The sequence below is a fragment of the Equus asinus genome, chromosome 21 (assembly GCF_041296235.1).
Source record: "Equus asinus isolate D_3611 breed Donkey chromosome 21, EquAss-T2T_v2, whole genome shotgun sequence".
Lineage (NCBI taxonomy): Eukaryota > Metazoa > Chordata > Mammalia > Perissodactyla > Equidae > Equus > Equus asinus.
In genome coordinates, this window is record NC_091810.1 from 77,917,451 (window position 1) to 77,939,665 (window position 22,215).

The 22,215-nt window shown below is 42.0% G+C and overlaps 1 protein-coding gene across 2 annotated transcripts in view; it reads left to right on the forward strand.

Annotated features, from left to right (window-relative positions):
- Window positions 1–3,298: 3,298 nt before the first annotated feature.
- The window catches only part of LOC106842755 (collagen alpha-4(VI) chain-like), a 98,221-nt gene continuing 79,304 nt past the window's right edge, over window positions 3,299–22,215 (forward strand). Inside the window, exons 1-3 of one of the 2 annotated variants that reach the window (XM_014859458.3) lie at window positions 3,299–3,411; window positions 14,764–14,852; window positions 19,227–19,829. In XM_014859458.3, the coding sequence (XP_014714944.3) occupies window positions 14,777–14,852; window positions 19,227–19,829 (679 nt within the window). In that variant the 5' untranslated portion in view covers window positions 3,299–3,411; window positions 14,764–14,776. The remainder of the gene's footprint in view (window positions 3,412–14,763; window positions 14,853–19,226; window positions 19,830–22,215) is intronic. The other variant, XM_014859459.3, reaches the window with a different exon arrangement.

Sequence of the window (22,215 nt, forward strand, 5' to 3'; positions counted from 1 at the left end):
GCTAGTGCAATAGTGCATTTTGGCATAAACGTTTGCGAGAGCAAAGAGGAAGTAGTGAACTCCAATCTGAGGAATTTGGTGCCATTCATGGTGAGAATAGTGTGGGAGGGGGAGTGTGAGGTTTTAAGGTGAGGAGATTTCGTTTTGAAGAGGTTGGCAAGTGCTGCAGACACTGTCCATTCTGCGCCTCAGATGCGCTCGGTGCATCTCCGAGCTCCGTGGACAGTTCCTGAGCATGCGCGCAGCCTCCCACCGCAGAGCCTTCCTTTCTCCGCCGCTGGCTGTCTCCGTTGCTAAGGGAGTTTACTCAGCCTATTCACAGGCCAGCCTGGAAGTGTGGATCCCTAGGGGCAATCGTCAACCACTGACGGGTGGCGCTGGGTGACTAAATCCCAGCCATCTCTCACTGGGACGGTTCTGAGGGTCGTTCTGAGTTTCTCAGAGGGTCCCCAACGGGATGCAACCCCAGTTGCCTACAGAGGTGATGCAATTATCGAGGCACACTTTTTGGCTTTTATCCCTTCAGGTCTTATTTAGTTTCTTTCTTTTTTTAAAAGATTAGCACTTGAGGGCCAGCCCGGTGGCACAGCGGTTAAGTTCGCACATTCTGCTTTGGTGGCCTGGGGTTCGCTGGTTCGGATCCCGGGTGTGAGCATGGCACCACTTGTCAAGTCATGCTGTGGGAGGTGTCCCACGTATAAAGTAGAGGAAGATGGGCATGGATGTTAGCTCAGGGCCAGTCTTCCTCAGCAGAAAGAGGAGGATTGGTGGTGGATGTTAGGTCAGGGCTAATCTTCCTCAAAAAAAAAAAAAAAAAAAGAAAAAGATTGGCACTTGAGTTAACATCTGTTGCCAATCTTCTTTTTTTTTCTTCTCCTCCCTAAAGCTCCCTGGGACATAGTTGTATCTTCTAGTTGTGGGTCCTTCTGATTGTGCTATGTGGGACACCGCCTCAGCATCGCTTGATGAGCGGTGCTAGGTCCGGGCCCAGGATATTAACCACCGAAACCCTGGGCCACCTGAAGTGGAGTGCGGGAACTTAACCACTCTGCCACAGGGCGGCCCCCAGGTCTTACTTTCTGTATTCCCTCTCTTGCTTCCTTGGATTGCTTTCCAAATAAATTGCCTACACTCAAGACCTTGTCTCAGGATCTACTTTTGGGTGAACCTGAACTAAGATAGCAAGCTTCTCTCCTGTGGGAGAATAGCGTACAAGGAGAAGTGGGAAGATGGCTTGAGGATCAAGGAGAGGATACAGAGTAGAGAAAAGTGGTGAATGCTCTGGAGTAACAGAGGAAATAAGGACCTTGCTACTTAACCAGGGTCGGTGTTAGAGTTCAAGACCTTGAACCTAAAGTCATCTTGGTGTCTAAGCTGCTGCCTTGGGGAATGAAAGGGAGTCTAGAGGAAGGGGATGCTGTTGGGTGGGTGAGTCAGAGGGGAGAACATGGCTTCCTGAGCAGGAGGGAAGAGAAGACTAAAAGCACTGGTTGGCATTAAATATCTGAGCTTAACTGTTTTTGCTGAAGAATTTTACCTGTGATAGCCTAATTATTTCCCTGAGAGAATCAGAACATTTAGTGAGCGCATATGTGAAATGACTCTAAGTAGAACAAAGCTTTGCACCTGCTAACCCCACTTCATGAATAACTAAGGGATAATTGATGAAGAGTGAACTAGCCTATCGTTTCGGAAGTTATCTTCTGTGTAGGAGGCTCTCTAGGTTTTACATCAAATTTAACAATCCTGGAAAAACACAGAAAAGCTTGAATTCAACTCTGTTAATGACAGACTGTCCTTCTATTGACCGTTTGTGTCAGGAAACTTCATCTGACCCTGTTTCCTTGAATACTTATGCCAAAAACTAAACAACACTCCTTTGCAAGTATGAGTCTTTGGATTTTGAGATAATGGTGATAGACACGTGTACAAAATGTGACTGAGAGGGTAGCTGACCAGCTCCTCCTCTCCATCCATCCTCCCTTTCCTCTTCTATGGTAATAGAGTTGAGCTGGGCACATGGCTGCCTAGTTGGAAATCAAATCTCAGGTTGTTCCTGCTGCTGGATGTGGCTGTGGGACTAAGCTGTGACCAACGGAATGTGAGTGGAAGGAATGTGAGCAACTTCTGCCTCACTTTTTGGGAGGAAGTCTCTAGATTTAACTCTTTCACCCTTCCCAGTGGCTACCCTGGTGGTCCTTGCAGGAAGCTCAGATGCCATTAGCCTGGTTTCTGAATGATTGTGGAGGAAATCCTCTTGCTGACCTGGAATACCCAGCTTGGACTGAACCGTGTGAGAGGGAATTGACCTTCGTTGTTCTTTAGGCCATATTATTGTTAGGTCTCTTGTTACAGCAGCTTAACTCTTACCCTAACTCGTGTATGCACACATATAAGTACTTGTATATTTCCTTTGCCTCTATCCTGATCCCTGATCCGGTTGGTCTAGGCTAGTTTAGAGCATCCAAGATGAATACAGACACTTGAGCTTTATCTTGCCAGGTAAAGGTTGTCAATGCAGGGAGTGTTTGTCATTGGTCAATTCATTAATTTATCCATCCTTCCATCCAAGCGTCCATCCATCCATTCATCCATCCAAGTATCCATTCACCATCCATTACACATGCTATTTTGAGACCTAATGTGTACAAGACTCTTTGCTTGGGGATACCCAGGGAATATGAATGACACAAAGATGAATGATACCCAGTCTCTGCTCTCAAGGAGTTCACAGTCTAGAGACTTTAGGTGGAGACTAAATCATTGAAATAGGAATAATTATAGTTAATTTTTCTTTTGTAAAATTTTAATCAAAATTGAAAAAGGTAGGCCTGGCCTGGTGGCAGAGTGGTGAAGTTTGCATTCTCCACTTCAGTGGCCTGGGGTTTGTGGGTTCAGATCCCGGGCGTGGACCTACACTCCGCTCATCAAGCCATACTGTAGCAGTGTCCCACATACAATGTAGAGGAAGATTGGCACAGATGTTAGCTCAGGGCCAATCTTCCTCAAGCACAAAAAAAAAAGAAAAAAATTGAAAAAGGCTAGTTTCATTTATATTAGTTTATTATTGTTATTACCACTATTTTTTGAGAATGCTGTCTGCTGTCCCTGGTGAATTTTTGTATTCATTTCTAAGACCAGCGTTTACAGAATGATCATTTTCATTTAATGGCAATAAAGCATGCTTAAGCACAAGTGATGTGTCAGTCACCATAAACACAGTCCTTGCTCCTCCCCTCGCCCCCCCTTTCTTTCCCCCAGGAGAGTATTAAAAAGAGCTGGAAAAGCTGATGTGTCATTGTAGCCTCAAACCTTCCTGTACTCTAGGGAATTCCAGAGGCTCAAACAGTTTCTTAAGGGATGAAGATAAGAAGGAGCAATTGAAAGGACCAGCCTGAAAGGTTTTGCCAGGTAGGAGGAAATTCCTTTTGCCAGGGACAATTTTGTAGGTGGGAAGTCTAGTTTGTTTCCATTTGTTTTTGCAAATGCACTGCTTCTCTTTCATTTCCAGGCAGAGAGAGGCAGAGACATAGACAGACAAGAGAAAGAAACAGAGACTAAAAGAGAGACTTCGAATAATGAAGAGATGGAGAGAAATTGAGACAGGGGTAGAGATGCAGAGAAAAAACACCCCAAAGTATCTGCTAGATATACAGAGCAAGAGTAACCTCTAAGATGAAAACAATGATAGACAGAGATCTGTAACTCTCTGAAGTTTTATTGAGCAGGAAGATGTGAAATATTTTGAGATTGCACTTGGAATTTTCTGTCTGCATGGAAAGGGAAACGTGACTTATGGGGACTCATGCAAGTTCCACGAGTTATTTCATTGATGCATTATCTCTTTGGGGGATATTAAAAATGAAGAGTCGTGTTAGAATGGTAAGACCAAAGGAAGAAGAAAACACTAAACATTTAACAAATAAACAGGCTTAGTAGAGATATAAAACTCTGTTATAAAATGACTCTCCCTCTCAAAGCATCCCCATGGGCAATGGGGACAATTTTGAGTTAGAAATAGGAGTTCTTTTCTTCTGTCTAGCTTTCTAGGATTCATATAATTTGACTGTCATTTCTCTTTCCATTTGACTACCATAGACAATTTTAACAAATAATTTAAATGATTATTCAAATTGTTTATGAGAAATTTCAAACAGACATCAAAATTTAAAGAATTCACAGAAAATACGTGTATACTCACCACCTAGATTCGCCATTAACATTTTAGTATATTTTTATCACACACCATCCCTCTACCCATCCATTAATCCATCCTATTTTTTAATGCATTATAAAGTAAATTGTAGACATCAGTACACTTCTCCCTAAATACTTCAGCATGCATATTATTTACAAGAGTTCAAGAAAATGATCTTTTTATAAAGCACTTCAAGAAAAGTTATTGTATTGGGGCCGGCCCGGTGGTACAGCGGTTAAGTTCTCATGTTCCGCTTCAGCAGCCTAGGGTTTGCCGGTTTGGATCCCGGAGGGTGGACATGGCACTGCTTGGAAAGCCATGCTGTGGCAGGTGTCCCACATATAAAGGAGAGGAAGATGGGCACGGATGTCAGCTCTGGGCCAGTCTCCCTCAGCAAAAAGAGGAGGATTGGCAGCAGTTAGCTCAGGGCTAATCTTCCTCAAAAAAAAGAGAGAAAAATTAATGTGAAATTGATCAGGATTAGATTTTGTGTGCAATTTTTAGATAACTGGGGCTGATATTTCTACATTTAAATTCGCTGAACAAACCTGGGGACGGTGACAACTATTAAGATGTGAGGTGAAAGGATCAAACATTGGCAGAGAATTAATCCACAAGATCTACAGGAGAAAAATCGATTATACTTTTATTCTCTTTGTATTGATCTTCAGAGGCTCAGAAATAGGCCCAGGGAATACAAAATACAGAAGGACCCTTTTTTAATTTCAGTCCCTGAGTGTGTGGCCCACAGGCCTTTAAAATTTGTCTGCCATCACAGATTCCTGTTTGGTGGTTTCCGACTCATGAGAATGGGCTTTGAAAGGTCTGTGGATGTGTTTCTTCTGGCACTGGCCAAGAGTGATGGAGCCCTGTCTCCATTTTTGCAGAAACAGCAAGTATGGCACATTACAGAGTCACTAGGAAGTGAAGTGATGAATTTGTCTACCTGATATTTTGGCCTGAAATATCCTGAGCCTAAAAACACAATCACTCCTTTTAAAAAGATCATACAGAAAATTGTTTTGCCCAAACATTCCAACCTAATCTTGTATCTTATGTTTAAGTAACTCTCTATCTAAGTGAAATTTTTTGGCTGTGAGTTTTAAAAGATTCAACATCCTGGTCGCGTCTCTCCCCTGCCTCCTTGGGTGTGGGTTGCAGTCACAGTCTGGCTCCATTTTAGATTTCTCAGAGGTCTCAAACCAAGTCTCCTTTAAATACTATGCCCAGGATCTGCTTTTACTCATTCTACAAATTTGCCGAATGTTTACTTTTATCCTGTTTGTTATGATGATATTTTTAGCACAAGCGAATTAAAAATATAATTGTAATTAAAATATATAAGTGAACCCAGTTGGCTCTGAGTTCTCCGTTTACTAAAAAATAATGGCCTAGAGGGCACCAATCTTCCCAAGAGTGCCTCTAAGTCTTGGTATAGAATATTCTATCTTAAGAACAGCATGTCATTTTTTTGTTTTTCTGAGCAAATGAATTAATGCAACAAATATTTGTCAAACACCTGCTATGAGCCAGGCATTGGAGATGCATCAGGGAAACAGAAAGATTCCTTGTCGCTCTTATATTCTAGCTGAAGGTGGGGGCGTGACAAAAGATAATAAAAACCACGATAAATATTATATAGCGTGTTAGAAGGTGATAAGAGCTATGGGAAAAGAGGAAAAGCAGAGCGGGGTAGGGGGTTGGATGTGCCTGGAGAACAAGGGTGGGTAGCAATTTTAAGTAGAGTGGCTAGGGTGGACCTCACTGAGAAGATGATATTAGAGCAAAGACTTGAGGGAGGTGAGGGAATCAGCCACGTGTATATATCTGGATATATGGGGAGAAGCCTTCCAGGCAGAGGAAACAGCACATGCAAAAGACCCTAAACGGGGAGTGTAACTGGCTTGTTTGAAGAACAGCCAGTTGGCCAAAGTGATCAGAGTATAACAAGTGAGGATGAGAGATGAGTCAGAGAAAAAATGGGGCCAGATCACAATAAGGCCTGTGGCCTATTTCGTCTTGAAACAGGGAACCAGTGGAAGGCTTTGAGCAGAGGCGACTTCGGTTTTAAAAGATCTCCCTGGGTATATGTTGAGAATAGACTTCAGAGAGAAAGGTTAGAAGAAGGGAGACCTATGGAGGTTGTTGCAGTCATCCAAAAAGAAAGATGATGGTGGCTTGAACAGGCTATTTGCAGTAGACGTGCTGAGAGAGGACCAGTTTCTGGATAAATGGCTTTAAAGGTAGAGCCAACAGGATTTCCTGACGGCTTGGATGTAAGGGTGTGTGTGTGAGAGAGAAGTTAATGATAACTCCATGGTTTTGGGTCTGTGCTAGGAGAAGATTGCAGTTTCCATGCACTGGGAGAAATGAAGGGAGGGAGGGAGAGAAGAAAAGAAAGGGCAAAGAAGGGAACTATTCTAGGTGCTGAGCAAATATAAATGATGAAGATGTGGTCATAACAAATCCCAGTTATTCACTGAAATAAGTGTACAAAGTTCAGAGGAAGAGCAGAACAGGGGGTGACTCCCCATCAGCCTTGGGTTAGGGAGGTGACGTCTGAGCTGGGTTTTGAAAGATGAATAGGAGCCTACCAGGTGTGTGCGAATGTAAGTGTGTGTGCATGTGTACTGGGGCCGAGGAGTGGCGTGCAGCCTTCTAGGCGGAAGTAAGGAATAAGTAACATATTCTGAATTTGCGATCTGGATGAACTTGGCATAACTCACCGTCTTATAATTGTGTAACCTTCGGAAAGTTTTGTAGCCTAGTCAATGCATCCTGCAAGTTTTAAAGCAATATTTTTATCTTTCTGAGGGCTGGATAGGTTTGTGTTGCTGCATTTAGTGGGTAATTTTTCAATTGTCTTTAAAAAACTTATTATACATGATTTGAGATATTCAAAAAAGATACAAAGACTGCTTCAATGGCACTTAGTTATTTTAAGCTGAAGTCCTGGAGACAAAAGTGAAAGATTCAGCTCAAAGAACATAGACAGCTAGATTAAAAGAGCTTATCTCATCTAGATGACCACACTGCCACCAGCCTGGTGTCGCTCCTGGTACCCTACTCCTTCAATTTAGGAAATCTTCTCTCACTGCTGTAAAAAGTGTGTCAATCCAAACTCCCGCTTTCATCATGGTGTGGTTATTTCCTAGATATAATGGAGCAAATATGTGTTCGCAGCTCTTTGATTTAAGCAAAGCATTTATCTTGGAATAGAAAATGCTGAGGTTTGGTTCTGTCAATGAGAAAGTTCTAAATTTGGGGGATTTTGTTCCGTAGATGATTGCTTGACAAAAGTGATGGTAACCTCTCAAATCATGTACCTTTTTACAAAGTCCTTCCTCCACCGTTAGCTCTTGCTGTGCTCGCAACCACCCTGCCACGTGGTGGTGGCAAGGTATCATTGGCTCTATTTTATGCTGACAGAGCTGAGGCTTAGAGAGTTCAAGAGACTTCCAAGAAGCCACATCACAAGAATATGGCAGGGCTGACACTTGAACCAGAAAATTCAAAGTCAACTTCTGTGCAATTTTTACTGCTCCGTACTATACTTTCTCTCCAGTTTCTGGAGCAACATTCTTCTTAAAGGACATAAAAGAAATAAAGGACTTTGTATATGATGCCCGGCTAGACAATTGCAGAGGGCCGCCAGACTTGCCCTTATTCACTATCATGACCTGCTCTTTCTGTTTCCTGGTGACAGGAAGTAGGGAGTGGCAGAGTGCCCTGACCTGCCCAGGGTGTTTGGAAAGGCCTGCTTTGCTTAGTAGATTTTAGACATCCTTCCTGAATGAAACACTTCAGAAAGATGGAGTAGTTATTCCTATTTCTCTGGCAAGACCAAGCTCATGAAATGCTTGGATGATGGAGTTTATAAGCTACACATAAGTAGAAAGAGTTTGAGTAAATATTCTTTTTTCTTTGGATTAAATCATTTAGCAGTTTGTTCAATCATTTATATAATGATCATAAAAGGAAAAGATTAATTAGTTGGATTCAGTGTATCCAAGACTACAAAAATTTCTCAGGCCGAGGCTCTGCCCTCTGTGTGTTCACAGCCCAGTGACGGAGATAACAATTAAGCAGACCATGACAATGCAATATGACAATTGGCGTAATTGAGGTATGAACCAGGCATTACGGGAAACCAGATGACTCAGGATATGAAGAGGGTTTAGAATAGTCAAAAACTGCCCAAGAGCTGAGATTGCGTTCAGTTCTAAAATTTTAAACATTTCACAAATTGTGTGCTAATCTTGTAATTACCACGGCTAATGGGAATATGATGGTCATCAGCACCCATTTGTCGTGTCGATGAAAATAATCCATATCCAATCTATAAATGAAAATTTGGGTGAGTTTATTCTGAGCTTAAATCTGAGGATTATAACCCGGGAGAGTCTTTCCACAAAGGAACAGAGCACTCCAAAGAAGTGGGGGTATAAGGGTGGTTATATACCCTCAAAGAGGATGTTTCACATAGGATTGAAATGTCCCTCCCACAATAGTCGCGAGACTGCTCTGTCGGCACAGGGATTGATGGAAATAGCAGGTAGGTCTTCTGTCTCTGTGAACACAGCAGGGTGGCAGTCTGTTGTCTCCAGCTGGGTGGTCACAGGTGAGCTGGGAGGTGAGTGCAGTAATCAGTTCCTAGCCTAAAGAAAAATGCTAATGTCGGGGGGTAAGTTGCATCTTTATCTCAAGGGCCTTTGTTCTGGCCAAAGGAAATGTCTAAGCAGATATGCAATGCGTGCTCAATAGCCAGTCAGGCCCTTTTGGAGGAAAAAAAAAAAGAAGTCAGGCCGAATTAGGTTTATACCAAATGGCTTCCTCATATACTCCAATATATCCTATTGCTTGCCATTTTTATTTGTCAGTCGCTTTGTACAATGCTCTGCTGAACTCTGGCATTCTAATCCTTATCCCTCCCTGGAAGAACACGCCAAGATTCTGCATCTTGTTATTTTTTTTCTGAGCCTAATGGCGCATTAATTGTCATTGAAATGTTTGACATAGCCTCCCTCAAATATTTTACAACAAAGTTGTATATATATCCGAGCCGTCATAAGATTTGTGAATGGGCACAGAAAGCAAATGTTACTGTTTATGCAATAGGTTAAGGCGAACCTTTAGTTTTTTTAACTGTCAAACATGCTGTGTGGATTCTAACGTGATGTGTACAGAAGAATCTGATCATGTCCTCCAATTGTTTGCCTTCTGGAGCTTCCTGTTGCCCAGATGTGGTACACTACAAGACCGTCTTGTAAGAAAGCCAAAAATACAGTGCTTAAAATAACCCTAAGTGACCAGAAAAAAAAAGAACATAGCTCTAGACTTTTGAGAATAATTAGAAAGCAAGTTGAAAAAAATGTGTTAAATTAGTTTTGCACGTTTGCGTTGGGTCTTTCATCCAAATATTTTGAAACTTCTGCTTATCCCTCAGTCATGTCTATATAAAGAAAACATTTTTAATAGGTCATCTATTCCCTTTCCCCACTTAGTTGATAGACACAAATAGACACTTGATTTTCTCCATATGGAGCTAGACATGCTGTTGAAGGTAAGTGGACCACACATATGCCTGGGTGGGAACCATTGCATGCTAAATGCGTAGAAGAATGGTTTTCAATGTGTGGTCCCTTGGACCAGCTCAGCATGCAAATTCTCAGGCCCTACCTCAGACCTACTGAATTACAAACTCTGGAGGTGGGGTCCAGGAAGCTGGGTTTTAACAGGGCCTCTGGGGGATTCTGATGCTGTGCTCAAGTTTGAGAGCCGCTGGCGCAGAACATTAGTGATGGCATCTTTTCATTTTATAGTTGAAGGGTCCACAGAAGGAGAAGAGAAAACTTGAAGGAGACTGGGATATAAAACACTGTTGATTTAATTAAATGAAGTTAAGGTGGTTTATGGTTGAAGACTGAGAAACTCTTCCCAGATCCCCTCTTCTGTCCCACCTGCTCAGTTCAGGCATTTCAGGAAACCAAAGGTCTCCATTAGACTTATCACACCTTCAGAGCTTATACAGCACAGGTGTATGAGCTAGTGAAGGCTTAACTGAGTCCCCTACACTCCAAAACCTTAGCTCCCGAGGCTTTGGATGAGCTCTACTTGGGGTGTCTAATACCTCTCCTGTGTTCTTGCACATGCTGTCCTTCTGCCTGGAACTCTCCTTCTCCACTTGCTCACTTGCAGATTTCCACTCATCCTTCAAGTCTCAACTTCAGTGTCACCTGCTCTGTGAAACCTTCACCCAAGAAGGTGCTCGCCCAGTGTGTTCCTCGGCACCTTCTATTTCTATATAATTCTATTTCTATATAATTTTACTCACCCTATGATATTGCAATTTATCCATCTCTCTCTCCACTAGAGTTCCAAGTCCTTTCAGGATCTCTCTATTCCATGATTTTTAGTGCCTAACATATTGTCTGGTAAACAGTAAACACTCAGTTAAAAAGTTGCAAGAGTATTGCAATGCTTTCCTCCTCTCTCTCTATGAATTGTTGTAATTCTGCTGAAGATTTGAGAGTAAGTTGCTGACCTCAAGACTCTCTGCCTGATAATATATCATGTGCATTTCTTAATAACAAGGATATTCTCTTACATGACTATGACACAATGACCAAAATCAGGAAATTTAACATCAGCACAGAATTATTATATAATATTCAGTTCATATTAAAATTTTACCGACTACTCCACCAAATGTCCTTTTATAGCAACTCTTTCCAATCCAAGATCACGCTTGCCTTTAGCTGTCATGTCTCTTTAGACTGTTTTAACCTCAGCTGTTTCCTCAGCTTTTCTTTGTCTTTCATGAGATTAACGTTTTAGAAGAGCACAGACCAGTTGTCTTTTAGACTGTCCCCAAGTTTTGTATTAAATGATTGTTTCTTCATTACTAGATTTAGGCCATGGCTTTTGAGGAGGGCTACCATATAAGTGATGTTGAGTTTTCTCATGCATAACATCAGGAGAGATGTGATGTTGGTTTATTCTATTATTATCCTATTAATATTGTTGATGTCAACTTTGAACACTTGGTAGTGTCCACCATGTTTCTCCATTGTCAAGGTACTTTCTTTGCCCTTTGTAATTTATAAGTAATTTGTCAGGGGATACTTGGAAACTGTGTTAAAATCCTGCTCCCCAACATGCTTTTTTTTTTTTTTTTTTAAAGATTTTATATATTTTTTTTTTATTTTTTCCTTTTTCTCCCCAAAGCCCCCCCGGTACATAGTTGTGTATTCTTTGCTGTGGGTTCTTCTAGTTGTGGCATGTGGGACGCTGCCTCAGCGTGGTCTGATGAGCAGTGCCATGTCCACGCCCAGGATTCGAACTAACGAACCACTGGGCCGCTTGCAGCGGAGCGCGCGAACTTAACCACTTGGCCACGGGGCCAGCCCCACCCCAACATGCTTTTACCTGATGGTTTTAGCATCTCTTAATGATTCTTCCCTTGATCAATTATTACTGTGGTGATTGCAAAGTACTTACTTTAATTGAATGACTTAATCTTAAAAGATGGATTGTTCTGGTGAGTTAACTATTTGAGCAGCATACTTTAAGAGAAGTTGCTCTCTTCCCCAGGCCCATTAGAATTATTTCCAGAAAGAACTGACATCCTATACTATCCCTGCCTAATTACACCTCATTTAATCGCTTCATTTTTTGCTTCCACGATGAGCCCTACATATTCAAATGCAAAACCTCTTCAGCAGCTTAAATTAAATATAAACATCTTCATGAAATAGTATATATAATATAGATGTTAAGTCCTTAATCTACAGACATTTTTCTCTTCATTGAAATAACACACACATAGACACAGCTGTGAAATGTTTATATACTTTTGACTTTCCCACTAGATTTCCATAAACAGCTCTAGTGCTTTATTTACAACTAACTAAAAATACTTCTCATTTCTTATGACTAAGTGCATTAATGCTAATAATTAGGACATAATGAAATATGAAAATGTAGATATCATACTTGAAGCTTTTATATTTCATCTAACTTTATTAACCCGACTTTAAAAAATTGAAGTACAGTATTTTATTGTGATAGTAATCATCATCATCATCATCATCATCATCATCATCATGGTAAATTTATTTTGGAACATTTTTCCTGGTACTTTCAAACTTGCCAGCTCTTTACCCTCATACTGTCCCTAATCCATTAGAACAGTTTATTCTTTAAGATTCATACATCCATTTATTTGCCATTAGATGAAAATTTATTGGGGAATAGGATATTTACAGTCTTAGAGTATCTTCCCTCAAGTTACTTATATGCCTCCTTGAGGAGGTATTAATGGGAGGTTGACGTAGAAACCGAGGAACAGAGAAATCCAATTATATCACATCTATTTATTGGAAAATCACTGGATGACTATCCTGGGGAATGCTTATAATATAGTGGGGTATATAGTAGGTGTCCCAAAGCAGCGCGAAGCTCTCTAGAGTCATCACATAAACCTTGAAAGGTGAACCGGCTTGCTGTGGTTCCTGGAGCAAATGGTCAAGCTGAAACCAGAATCAAGGCCTAAGGGCTTCCTCTGAAGTCAAGACTTCTCCCGGTATTTTCTGTGGGCATAAAATAATAAAATAGATGTGGTTATCTCCATCCTCTGGTTACTCTGAAGGAGTAAATTAAACGTGCACAGTAGCAATGTGTCCTTAGGGAAGGAAGGTGGCTACGCTTATACTTTCTGGAAAGAGGCCCTCAATCCGTGGGGAGCTGCTATTTCTAGGCACCACGATGTCATTTCCACACAACATTTTGCTTAAAGGTCCCAAGACTGAAAAGCGATATAGGTACTGTGAGATTCTTGCTTAAACTCTTTGATACGTTTAAGAATGTGCTTTAAAGTTTACTGAATTTCTTATTGTTTCCAGTATGTAAAATTTCTCTTCCCAAATAGATTGTTCAGTTCTCTAAACATGAAAGCAAGGTTTATAATTCCATTCTCTGGAGCACCAAATACAGTGTTTTGGATATAACATTATGCTCTTTGAAGACCTAATTGGTGGGCAAAGGAACTTATGGCTTGAGCTCACGTTTTTACCCCATGGTAAATTGCTCCTAGGTCCTCATCTTACAAGAAGTGGACTCTGGGGGATCGGTGACAGTCTGGACTTGGAGACTTTCATTGAAGGGTTTGAAGCAGAGGTTTGAGGTCGAGCCATGCACTAGAACTGGAGTTGGGTTCCCTGGGACAGAACCTGACAGTGCATGGCTGTGTAGCTCTGGTACGCTACTTAACCTCTCTGGGACCCGATTTCTTTATTTCCATCAACAAAGTGAGCAGACTAAGGCCTGATCTGCTGGCCTTTCCCAGGTGTGAGGTGAGGAACGCAGAGATATTAGTCTAGTAACGTACAAAGCAGCAATCAATTGAGAGTGAAAATTAAAGGAATTAAATCAAAAATATAAATTAAAATACACAGAATGAAATAACTGCTTTCTTAATACACAATGCAAAACATTAGTCTCCCTTTACCTCTGCCGATTCTGAGTTTCAAATTAAGGGGAATACTTTTTTATTCTTACATAGTGGGTTTCCAAGACTTACTTTATTTAACAAACACTTAAAGAGTGCTTTTTATGTGCCAGGCATAGGTACGGTGTTTTACAATAATGAACTCACTCAGTCCTGATTACAAGACCATGAGGTTGATGCTATTATTGCCCCCATTTTACAAATGGGGAAACTGAGGCACAGAGAAGCGAAACCACTTGCCCAAGATCAACTATTAAGTAGTGGATCTGGGATTCAAACCCAGGCAGTCTATCTCCAAGAATCCTTACTTTTAACCCCATTACACTCTGCTGAGGATGGCGGTGAGGTTGGCTGGTTAAGAAGATAAAGATGAGGTATCCCCTGTTCCAATTGCAACATCTCAGTCAATGTGATTGTCACGTTGGTCTTATTTTTCAACACATGGGCTTTCTTAGAGCCGAAAAACAGAAATGAAATTGGGAGGGGATAATTTTTATGGAGGCCTTTGAAATGGGATCCAAATTTAGGGGAGGGAAGTATGATGTTCTGCTTCTTCTGGGAACATATAAAATATTTTCAGGCTAGCTTGATGTTATCAGGCAGATGGACTCCTGCAATATCTGAATATTTCCGTCTGCCACAGATGTTTACCAGGTCCTCCAACACTTGTATAAAAATACAAGCAAAACCATCCAGAAATGTTTATGTCCCACCAAATGAATTCAGTGTGTGAAGCGGAAGTTCAACCCCACGCGCTATATGCTTTCTCCTTTTATAGCCATATCTGGGCAACTTCAAACAGTGGAATCTGAGGTATACACTGTGGGTGTTTACAAAATTCTTCCTTAGTTAGGTCAGCAAGACCATTTTCCCTGCACAGTTAAAATGATGTGGCAACATGTCCTTAATTTTTATAAAGCTTTCATTGGTCTTGGGAAGGACAGTTGTGTTTTTTTAAAATCAGTTTTATTGAGGTATAATGAACATACAATAGGATGCATTCATTTTAAGTGTATGAAGACGTAATTTTAATTCTGAGATTTCTTTTTCTGTCTAGGAACATATCGAGAATGGAGACTTGGAAGACGTTTTGGGGGCTCATCTTCCTTGCAACTAATTTCGGTTTTATCAAGGCACAGAGAATTGGTAATGCATCAGATTCTTTAAGCCGAAAATGATGACCTTGCCTAGGAACCTAGAGATAGTGACAATCTTAAAAGCACATATTACAGGAGCTTCATAATTAACAAAAGGAAAATGATTCTTTCAAGGAGAACTTAGAATCTGGAAACTTCTAGTGAATAGTGGGCACTGATTTTTTCAAAGCTTAACTTGGAACGAGAAAACAAAAATATTAAAAAATGCTATACTTTGGACTGCATTTCCAGGCTCTCAAATGCTTTTGTAAACATGGGCCCGTCCTATTGACTCTGCATTTTGCTTTGTCTCCTTCTATTCCGAGGGGTAATTGTCATCACAATTGCCTAAGCTACTGATAGATAGCTTCACCAAATGCTGGTGACACCTCTGCAATTTTTTGCAGTCATTAACAGATTGTTGGGACTTTTCAAGATGAAAGTCTCATCAAGAGAAGATTGTTTGAGTAGCCTGAAGCCCCACTGAGACAGTATTGAGGTTTAAATATTCAAATACAATTACATAGACTGTTACTTGTTGGGAAAAAAACATGAAGCTGTCTAAATTTTCCCTTTGGCTCCGACTCCCCTCACTTGTGAACAGAAGCTGTGACAGTCAGTCTTTTCAGGTTTCAAACACTTAAAATGACAAAGAACTAGTGGAGGGGTTAAGAAAGTAACAACGTATGAAAATGTAATACATTTCTCAAGTTGCACAGGATGGAACCAATACTTATTTGCCTGAAAAATATTCTCTAGGAAAGATCAGGGAGACATTTGTTAGATCTCTTCTGAAAGAGATGTTAAGGGGACAAGCCAGTCAGCCACCCCTGGAGCATTCAGTGAATTCTCTCCTCTCAATAGGATTGCATTCTGGAGGGCCAAAGGGAAACAAAGCTTAATGGGCCTGTCGACGAAAATAATCCATATCCAATCTATAAATGAAAATTTGGGTGAGTTTATTCTGCGCTTAAATCTGAGGATTATAACCCGGGAGAGTCTTTCCACAAAGGAACAGAGCACTCCAAAGAAGTGGGGGTATACAGGTTGGTTATATACCCTCAAAGAGGATGTTTCACGTAGGATTGAAATGTCCCTTTTACAATAGTCGTGAGACTGCTCTGTCGGCACAGGGATTGATGGAAATAGCAGGTAGGTCTTCTGTCTCTGTGAACACAGCAGGGTGGCAGTCTGTTGTCTCCAGCTGAGTGGTCACAGGTGAGCTGGGAGGTGAGTGCAGCAATCAGTTGCTAGCCTACGGAAAAATGCTAATGTGGGGGGAAGTTGCATCTTTATCACAAGGGCCTTTGTTCTGGCCATAGGAAATGTCTAAGCAGATATGCAATGCGTGCTCAATAGTCAGTCAGGCCCTTTAGGAGGAAAAAAAAAGAAGTCAGGCCGAATTAGGTTTATACCAAATGGCTTCCTAATATACTCCAATATATCCTATTGCTTGCCATTTTTATTTGTCAGGCCTTAAGCTCATTTATTTTCTGACTTTTCCATACTCATGACTCTACTTGGCTTTATGACCAAAATCGGGCAAACTTCTGAGAGAGGTGGGACTCAGGACTCTCGAAGTGGACAATGGATTTAATGACCCTGGAGAACACCAACCTTCCCCAGCCCTCTGGTCTAAACTCTCACGTGGTCTTTGCCTCTCTCTCATATGGACTTTTGATTTAATCTTCTTTATGGCAGTCCAGGGTGTGGACTGGATGGCAGGAGACCTGGTTTCTAATATAGTAGTCCCCCCTTATCCATGGTTTTGCATCCTGTGGTTTCAGCTACCCATGGTCAACAGCAGTCTGAAAATGTTAAATGGAAAATTCCAGAAATAAACAATTCATAAGTTTTAAATTGAGAGCCATTCTGAGTAACATGATGCAATCTTGAGTTGTCCCACTCCATCCCACCTGGGACACGAATTATCCCTTTGTCCCGCATATCCATGCTGTATAGTCGCTTAGTAGACATCTCAGTTGTCAGATCGACTGTTGAGGTATCACAGTGCTTGTGTTCACGTCATCCTTATTTTACTTAATAATGGCCCCAAAGCCAATTTTATTATTAGTTATTATTGTTAATCTCTTACTGTGCCTAATTTATAAACTAAACTTTATCATAGATATGTATGTACAGGACAAAACATAGTCTATACAGAGTTCAGTACTATCTATGGTTTCAGGTACCCACTGGGGGTCTTGGAATGTACCCCCTGTGGGTAAGGGGAGACTACTCTACTGGCTTTTTGAACAGATTTACACAAGTTACTTTGCTTTTCTAGGCCTTATTTTCTTTATCTATGAGATGGATGAATTGGTTTCATTATTCTATATCCGTACAGTTCAAATACATGGCCACTAGCCACATGTGACTATTGAAATTAAAATTCAGTAAAATTTAAAGTTTAGTTTCCCAGTTGTGCTAGCTACATTTCAAGTGCTCAATAGCTACGTGTACCTAGTGGCTACAGTATCGCGTTGCATAGTCTCATGGGATTATTTCTAGTTCTAAACTTTTCTAAGTCCCTTATTTGGTTTCATTAATGTTCAATATTTCCCTCCTTGTAAGTGATGTCTTCCTTCCTCACTCCCTCTCTCTTTCCCAAATATTTCCTTCCTCAAATATTTTTTGAGTGATGGCTCTATGCTAGACACTCAAGTGGTGGACAAACAAACAAAAGATATGGTATCTGTTTTCGTGGAGCTCACAGCCTGGTGGGGAAGATTGTCATTAACTGAATAAGCACACTGATAAATGTTACATTACAAACCAAGATCAAAGAACCTGATTCTATGGAAATTTACCAGAGGAAAAAGAAACCCCATGGAGGGATTAGCATGGTAAAGGCCAGTGGCAACTGGGAGCATGAGAGTTTGAGAAACCAGATTAAGGAGCCTCGAACCCAGAGAACAAAGTGGAGAGGGTGGAGAGAGAAAGCCAGAGAGATAGTGCAGGGCTAGTCCCAGCCAGTGTTTTAATCCTCCTGGCACAAAATCAAATGCAAGTATGTTTGACCAGTGTGGGATAATTATCCCTGGTTTTCCAGCCACTTGAAACTAAAATCTTCGTTAGCTGGTTTCTGCCTTTGTTCCTCCTCTCATCACTAACTTATGTGTTCTTTTCCCATCATCACAGATAATCAGATTGTGAGATATGAGGGTCTCCCCCATGAGAAATAGATAAATCATAATCTCCTCTTCCTCTTTTTGTCCACACGAGCACTGTACTTAATCCACGTTTTACTTCTTGTCACAGAAAAGCAAAGTTTGAGTCAGAAGAGGCCAGGTCATCTGGTCAACCCCTTATTCTAGAGAACTGCAATCTGAGAACCAGAAGATCAGCTATTTGCTCAAGTCCTGTAGCCACCTGGTGCCTGATCCCTTCCATGCAGAAGACCGGGGTGGACCCAGCTGGAGTACCACTTGGTCTGGCCACTGTTGGGGTTGTGATTCCCAGGATGAGAGCTGGGTTCGGGAGAAGTAGTTGCACAATGCAGCCTCAAGTTCAGGCAGCCAAAGGACAAACGTGAGCCACACATGTGGTAATGCCATGAGTCAAACTAACAGAGGCTGGTGGTAGCCAGGCAGTGCCAGAGATGAAAGCTGGAGAGCTGCTGTCTTAGGTCAGGTTTTCTAGAAGCAGATCTTAGGACTGGGATTTGGTGGGCATGTTATCTTGAAGGAGTGCTCTCTAGGACAAACCTGTAAGAGAAGTGAGATAGGGTAGGGGGCAAGGAAGCCAAGGAAGGATGTAGCCTTAGGTAAAATCAAGCCTTGACCTGAGCCACACGAGATGCTGGAGCATAAATAGCACTATGAATTGTTTCAGTTAAGGCAAGGGGGCCAGGTGTTTGTATCCCCACGTGATCAAACATTTGCCACCCAGGGTGGTGGTGGCGGTCGTGTAACTTCCCGGGTGTCTCCAGATGAGGCCACTTCCTTCAGCCAGGAGCAGGTCTCTGGACAAAGTCTCACAGGGGAGCAGTTAACTGTAGCACTTGAAGCAGCTGTGGAATAGATGTGCTAGCCAGCAAAGGAGATCTGGGGGGGGTGCCAACAGCATCCTCTACTGGTAGAAGCTGGTTTCTTTTATCAAGTTTAAGCAATGAGTGGAGGGCCACGGTCAGGAATCTAATTGAAGGGTCAAATGTCTGTTAGAATGGAGCAGAGGGTGGCAGGTGAACAAGGGTAGATGGTGACCGTGAGGGAGCAACGGAAGATGATGGCGTGCCTGGGCTGTGTGCGTATTGGCCATCATCAGAGAGCAGGGCAGGCAGATCTGTGGGGGGTAAAGGCAATGAATTGGGAAAGATGGATTCCAGCCAGCCAGGAGTTGTCAATTTTGTAATGTTTTATCTTAAATTGACCCTATTCCCCAGTCTGCAGGGAGGCCTCTGTGGGAGATGTCGTGTTTCTGGTGGATGCCAACGTCAACCCCCAGCATACCCGCAGCATGAGGAACTTCTTGTACACCCTGGTAAATGGCTTCAATATCAGCAGAGAGACCATCCGTGTGGCGCTGGCCCAGTACAGCGATGTGCCCCATTCAGAGTTCCTACTTTCCACCTACCACCGCAAAGGCAATGTGTTGAGACACATTCAGAAGGTTCAGTTTAAGCCTGGGGGCAACAAGTTGGGCCTGGCCCTGCAGTTCCTTCTAGATGACCACTTCCAGGAAACAGCAGGGAGCCGGGCAAGCCAGGGTGTGCCTCAGGTAGCTGTGGTGATCAGCAGCGGCCCAGCTGAGGACCACGTGCGGGAACCTGCTGAGGCATTTGTGAGGGCAGGCGTCCTGCTTTATGCCGTTGGCCTCAGAAAGGGAGCGTTGGCAGAGCTCCGGGAGATTGCCAGTAGTCCTGTGGAGAAATTTACCTCCTTTGTTCCCAACTTCTCTGGTCTGGACAGTCTCGCTCAGAAGCTTCAGCAGGAGCTCTGTGATATTTTGGCAAAGGCAGCTCAACCTGCTGACCATGCCTCTCCAGGTACAAAGGCTTTTCACTTTTCCTTTCTGATCAAGAAGTCACTGAACTCAAAGCTTTATCTCTTATTCATCCTCCCACCATCCTTCTTATTTTCCGTGTGTGTGCATGCTTAATTTTACTATTAAAATTTCACTAAACCATCTGTACTCTATGCTCCTCTCCAATCATTGATCAAAAACTTATGAACTCTTTTTATTAATCCTGTGGGCATTATGCTGGTTTTATATATGGATGTAGTGTAAGTCCATTTTTGAAGGAAGATATAGTTGCTCCTAGAATGATGTTATTCCTAGATTAACTTACCCATGTTGCCTGGATGCAGGGCAGAGGAGGGGAAAGGGCAGTAGATCCCCCAGGAAGCTTGCTTATTTTATTGCCAGTGTGTTGCTATGGTACTGGTTAAGAGGATGAATTTAGGGAAAAGAAGCATCTGGGTTCAAATCCAAGTTCTCTACTTTCTGTCTCATCTTGAAGAAGTTACTTTATCTCTCTGAATCTAAATTTTCTTCGTAGAATGAAAGTATCTGCCTCAGAGAGTTTTTAAAAGCATTAAATAAAATTATGAAGTAAAGTACTTATCACAGTGCTTAGCCCATCAAAGGTGCCTGTTAGCGTTACGGTCGTTACCTGTGATGATACACCTGTCCTCAGCTTTGTACTTCTGCTGGTGGTGATGGGGCATGTAGAGGAGGAAGAGAAAGCCTCTACCATCTGGGTCCTTCTGGCTGGTCTACAAATTAAATTGACATGAGACAGAATAACAGGAGAAAATCAAGCGAAGCTTTATAACATGTATACATGGGAGAAACCCAGGAAAACTGGGTAACTCAGCCAGCACGGCTGAAGGTCTCACCTTAAATACTGTCTTCAACTAAAGACAAAGGAGGATGTTGGGGGTAGTGCTTTGGGGCTTCAAAGGGGAGGAAGGCAGTTCACATGGAAAAGCAAATGTTTGGTAGACAGAACTTTGATAAGGATGGGCTTAGCAAGGACCCTCACAGTCTACTGATACCCAGAGTTATCTGTGGTGATGGCCTGTCCTGGGGATGGGGCTTTTAATCTTTTTTTTGGCTATTTTGTGAGGAAGATTGGCCCTGACCTAACATCTGTTGCCAATCTTCCTCTTTTTGCTTGTGGAAGATTGCTGCTGAGCTAACATTTGTGCCAATCTTCCTCTTTTTTTTATGTGGGATGCTGCCACAGCACGGCCTGAATGTTGTGTAGGTCCGTGCCCAGGATCCAGACCCACAAACCCTGGGCTGCTGAAGCAGAGCATGTGAACCTCATCACTATGCCACCAGGCTGGCCACGGCCACAGGCCTTTTATTTTAAATTCTTTTTTTTTTAAAGATTTTATTTTTCCTTTTTCTCCCCAAAGCCCCCTGCTACATAGTTGTTTTTTTTTAAGTTGTGAGTCTTTCTAGTTGTAGCATGTGGGATGCCGCCTCAGCGTGGCCTGATGAGCAGTGCCATGTCCACGCTCAGGATTCAAACCTACGAAACCCTGGGCCGCCGAAGCTGAGCACGTGAACTTAACCACTCGGCCACAGGCCCGCCCCGATCTTATATTCTTTTAGGCAGTTAGGGGGAGGGTCAAAGTTTTTTTTCAGAGTCTTTTGTCTTTAAAATTAAGCCAAAGAGACACATTTTGCGGTGGCCACTTCTGATCCCCCATGGGCATTAACTGGGAAAATTCTTTATAAATCAATTACTAAACTGTATAAGAAAGCATAGAACTTTGAACAGAGGGGAAGATTGCTTGTGGATTCCATCAAAACCCACAAGAGGTTAGAGCCTCCGTTACTTATTCATTCTTTTGGTATTTCTGCATGGGGGAGGTGAATTGGAGGAGGTGCTAAAACTTTCGACCCATTTGATGCTGCAACTGTGTGCTGGTAGATTGCATTTGTACAGCCAGATTACATACCTTACTTTGGTATAGTGCTTTAAAGTTTACAAAGAGGTTTTATATACATAGCAATGATAACTACCATTTGCTTGGTGCTATATAGTTTCCAAAACTTGTTTACATGCCCCATCTGACTGATAGTTAGATACATGAGGCAATTTTTGGTTCGATACATAGAAATATGTATGATACATAGGGCAATTAGTATTTGTTTTTACATGGATATGTAAGGCACTTAGTATTATTATTTGCATTTTTTTTTTTTGAGGAAGATTAGCCCTGAGCTAACATCTGCCACCAATCCTCCTCTTTTTGCTGAGGAAAACTGGCCCTGAGCTAACAACTGTGCCCATCTTCCTTTACTTTATATATGGGATGCATGTCACATCATGGCTTGACAAGTGGTGTGTAGGTCCACACCTGGAATCTGAACCAGTGAACCCTGGGCTGCCGAAGGGGAATGTGTGAACTTAACCA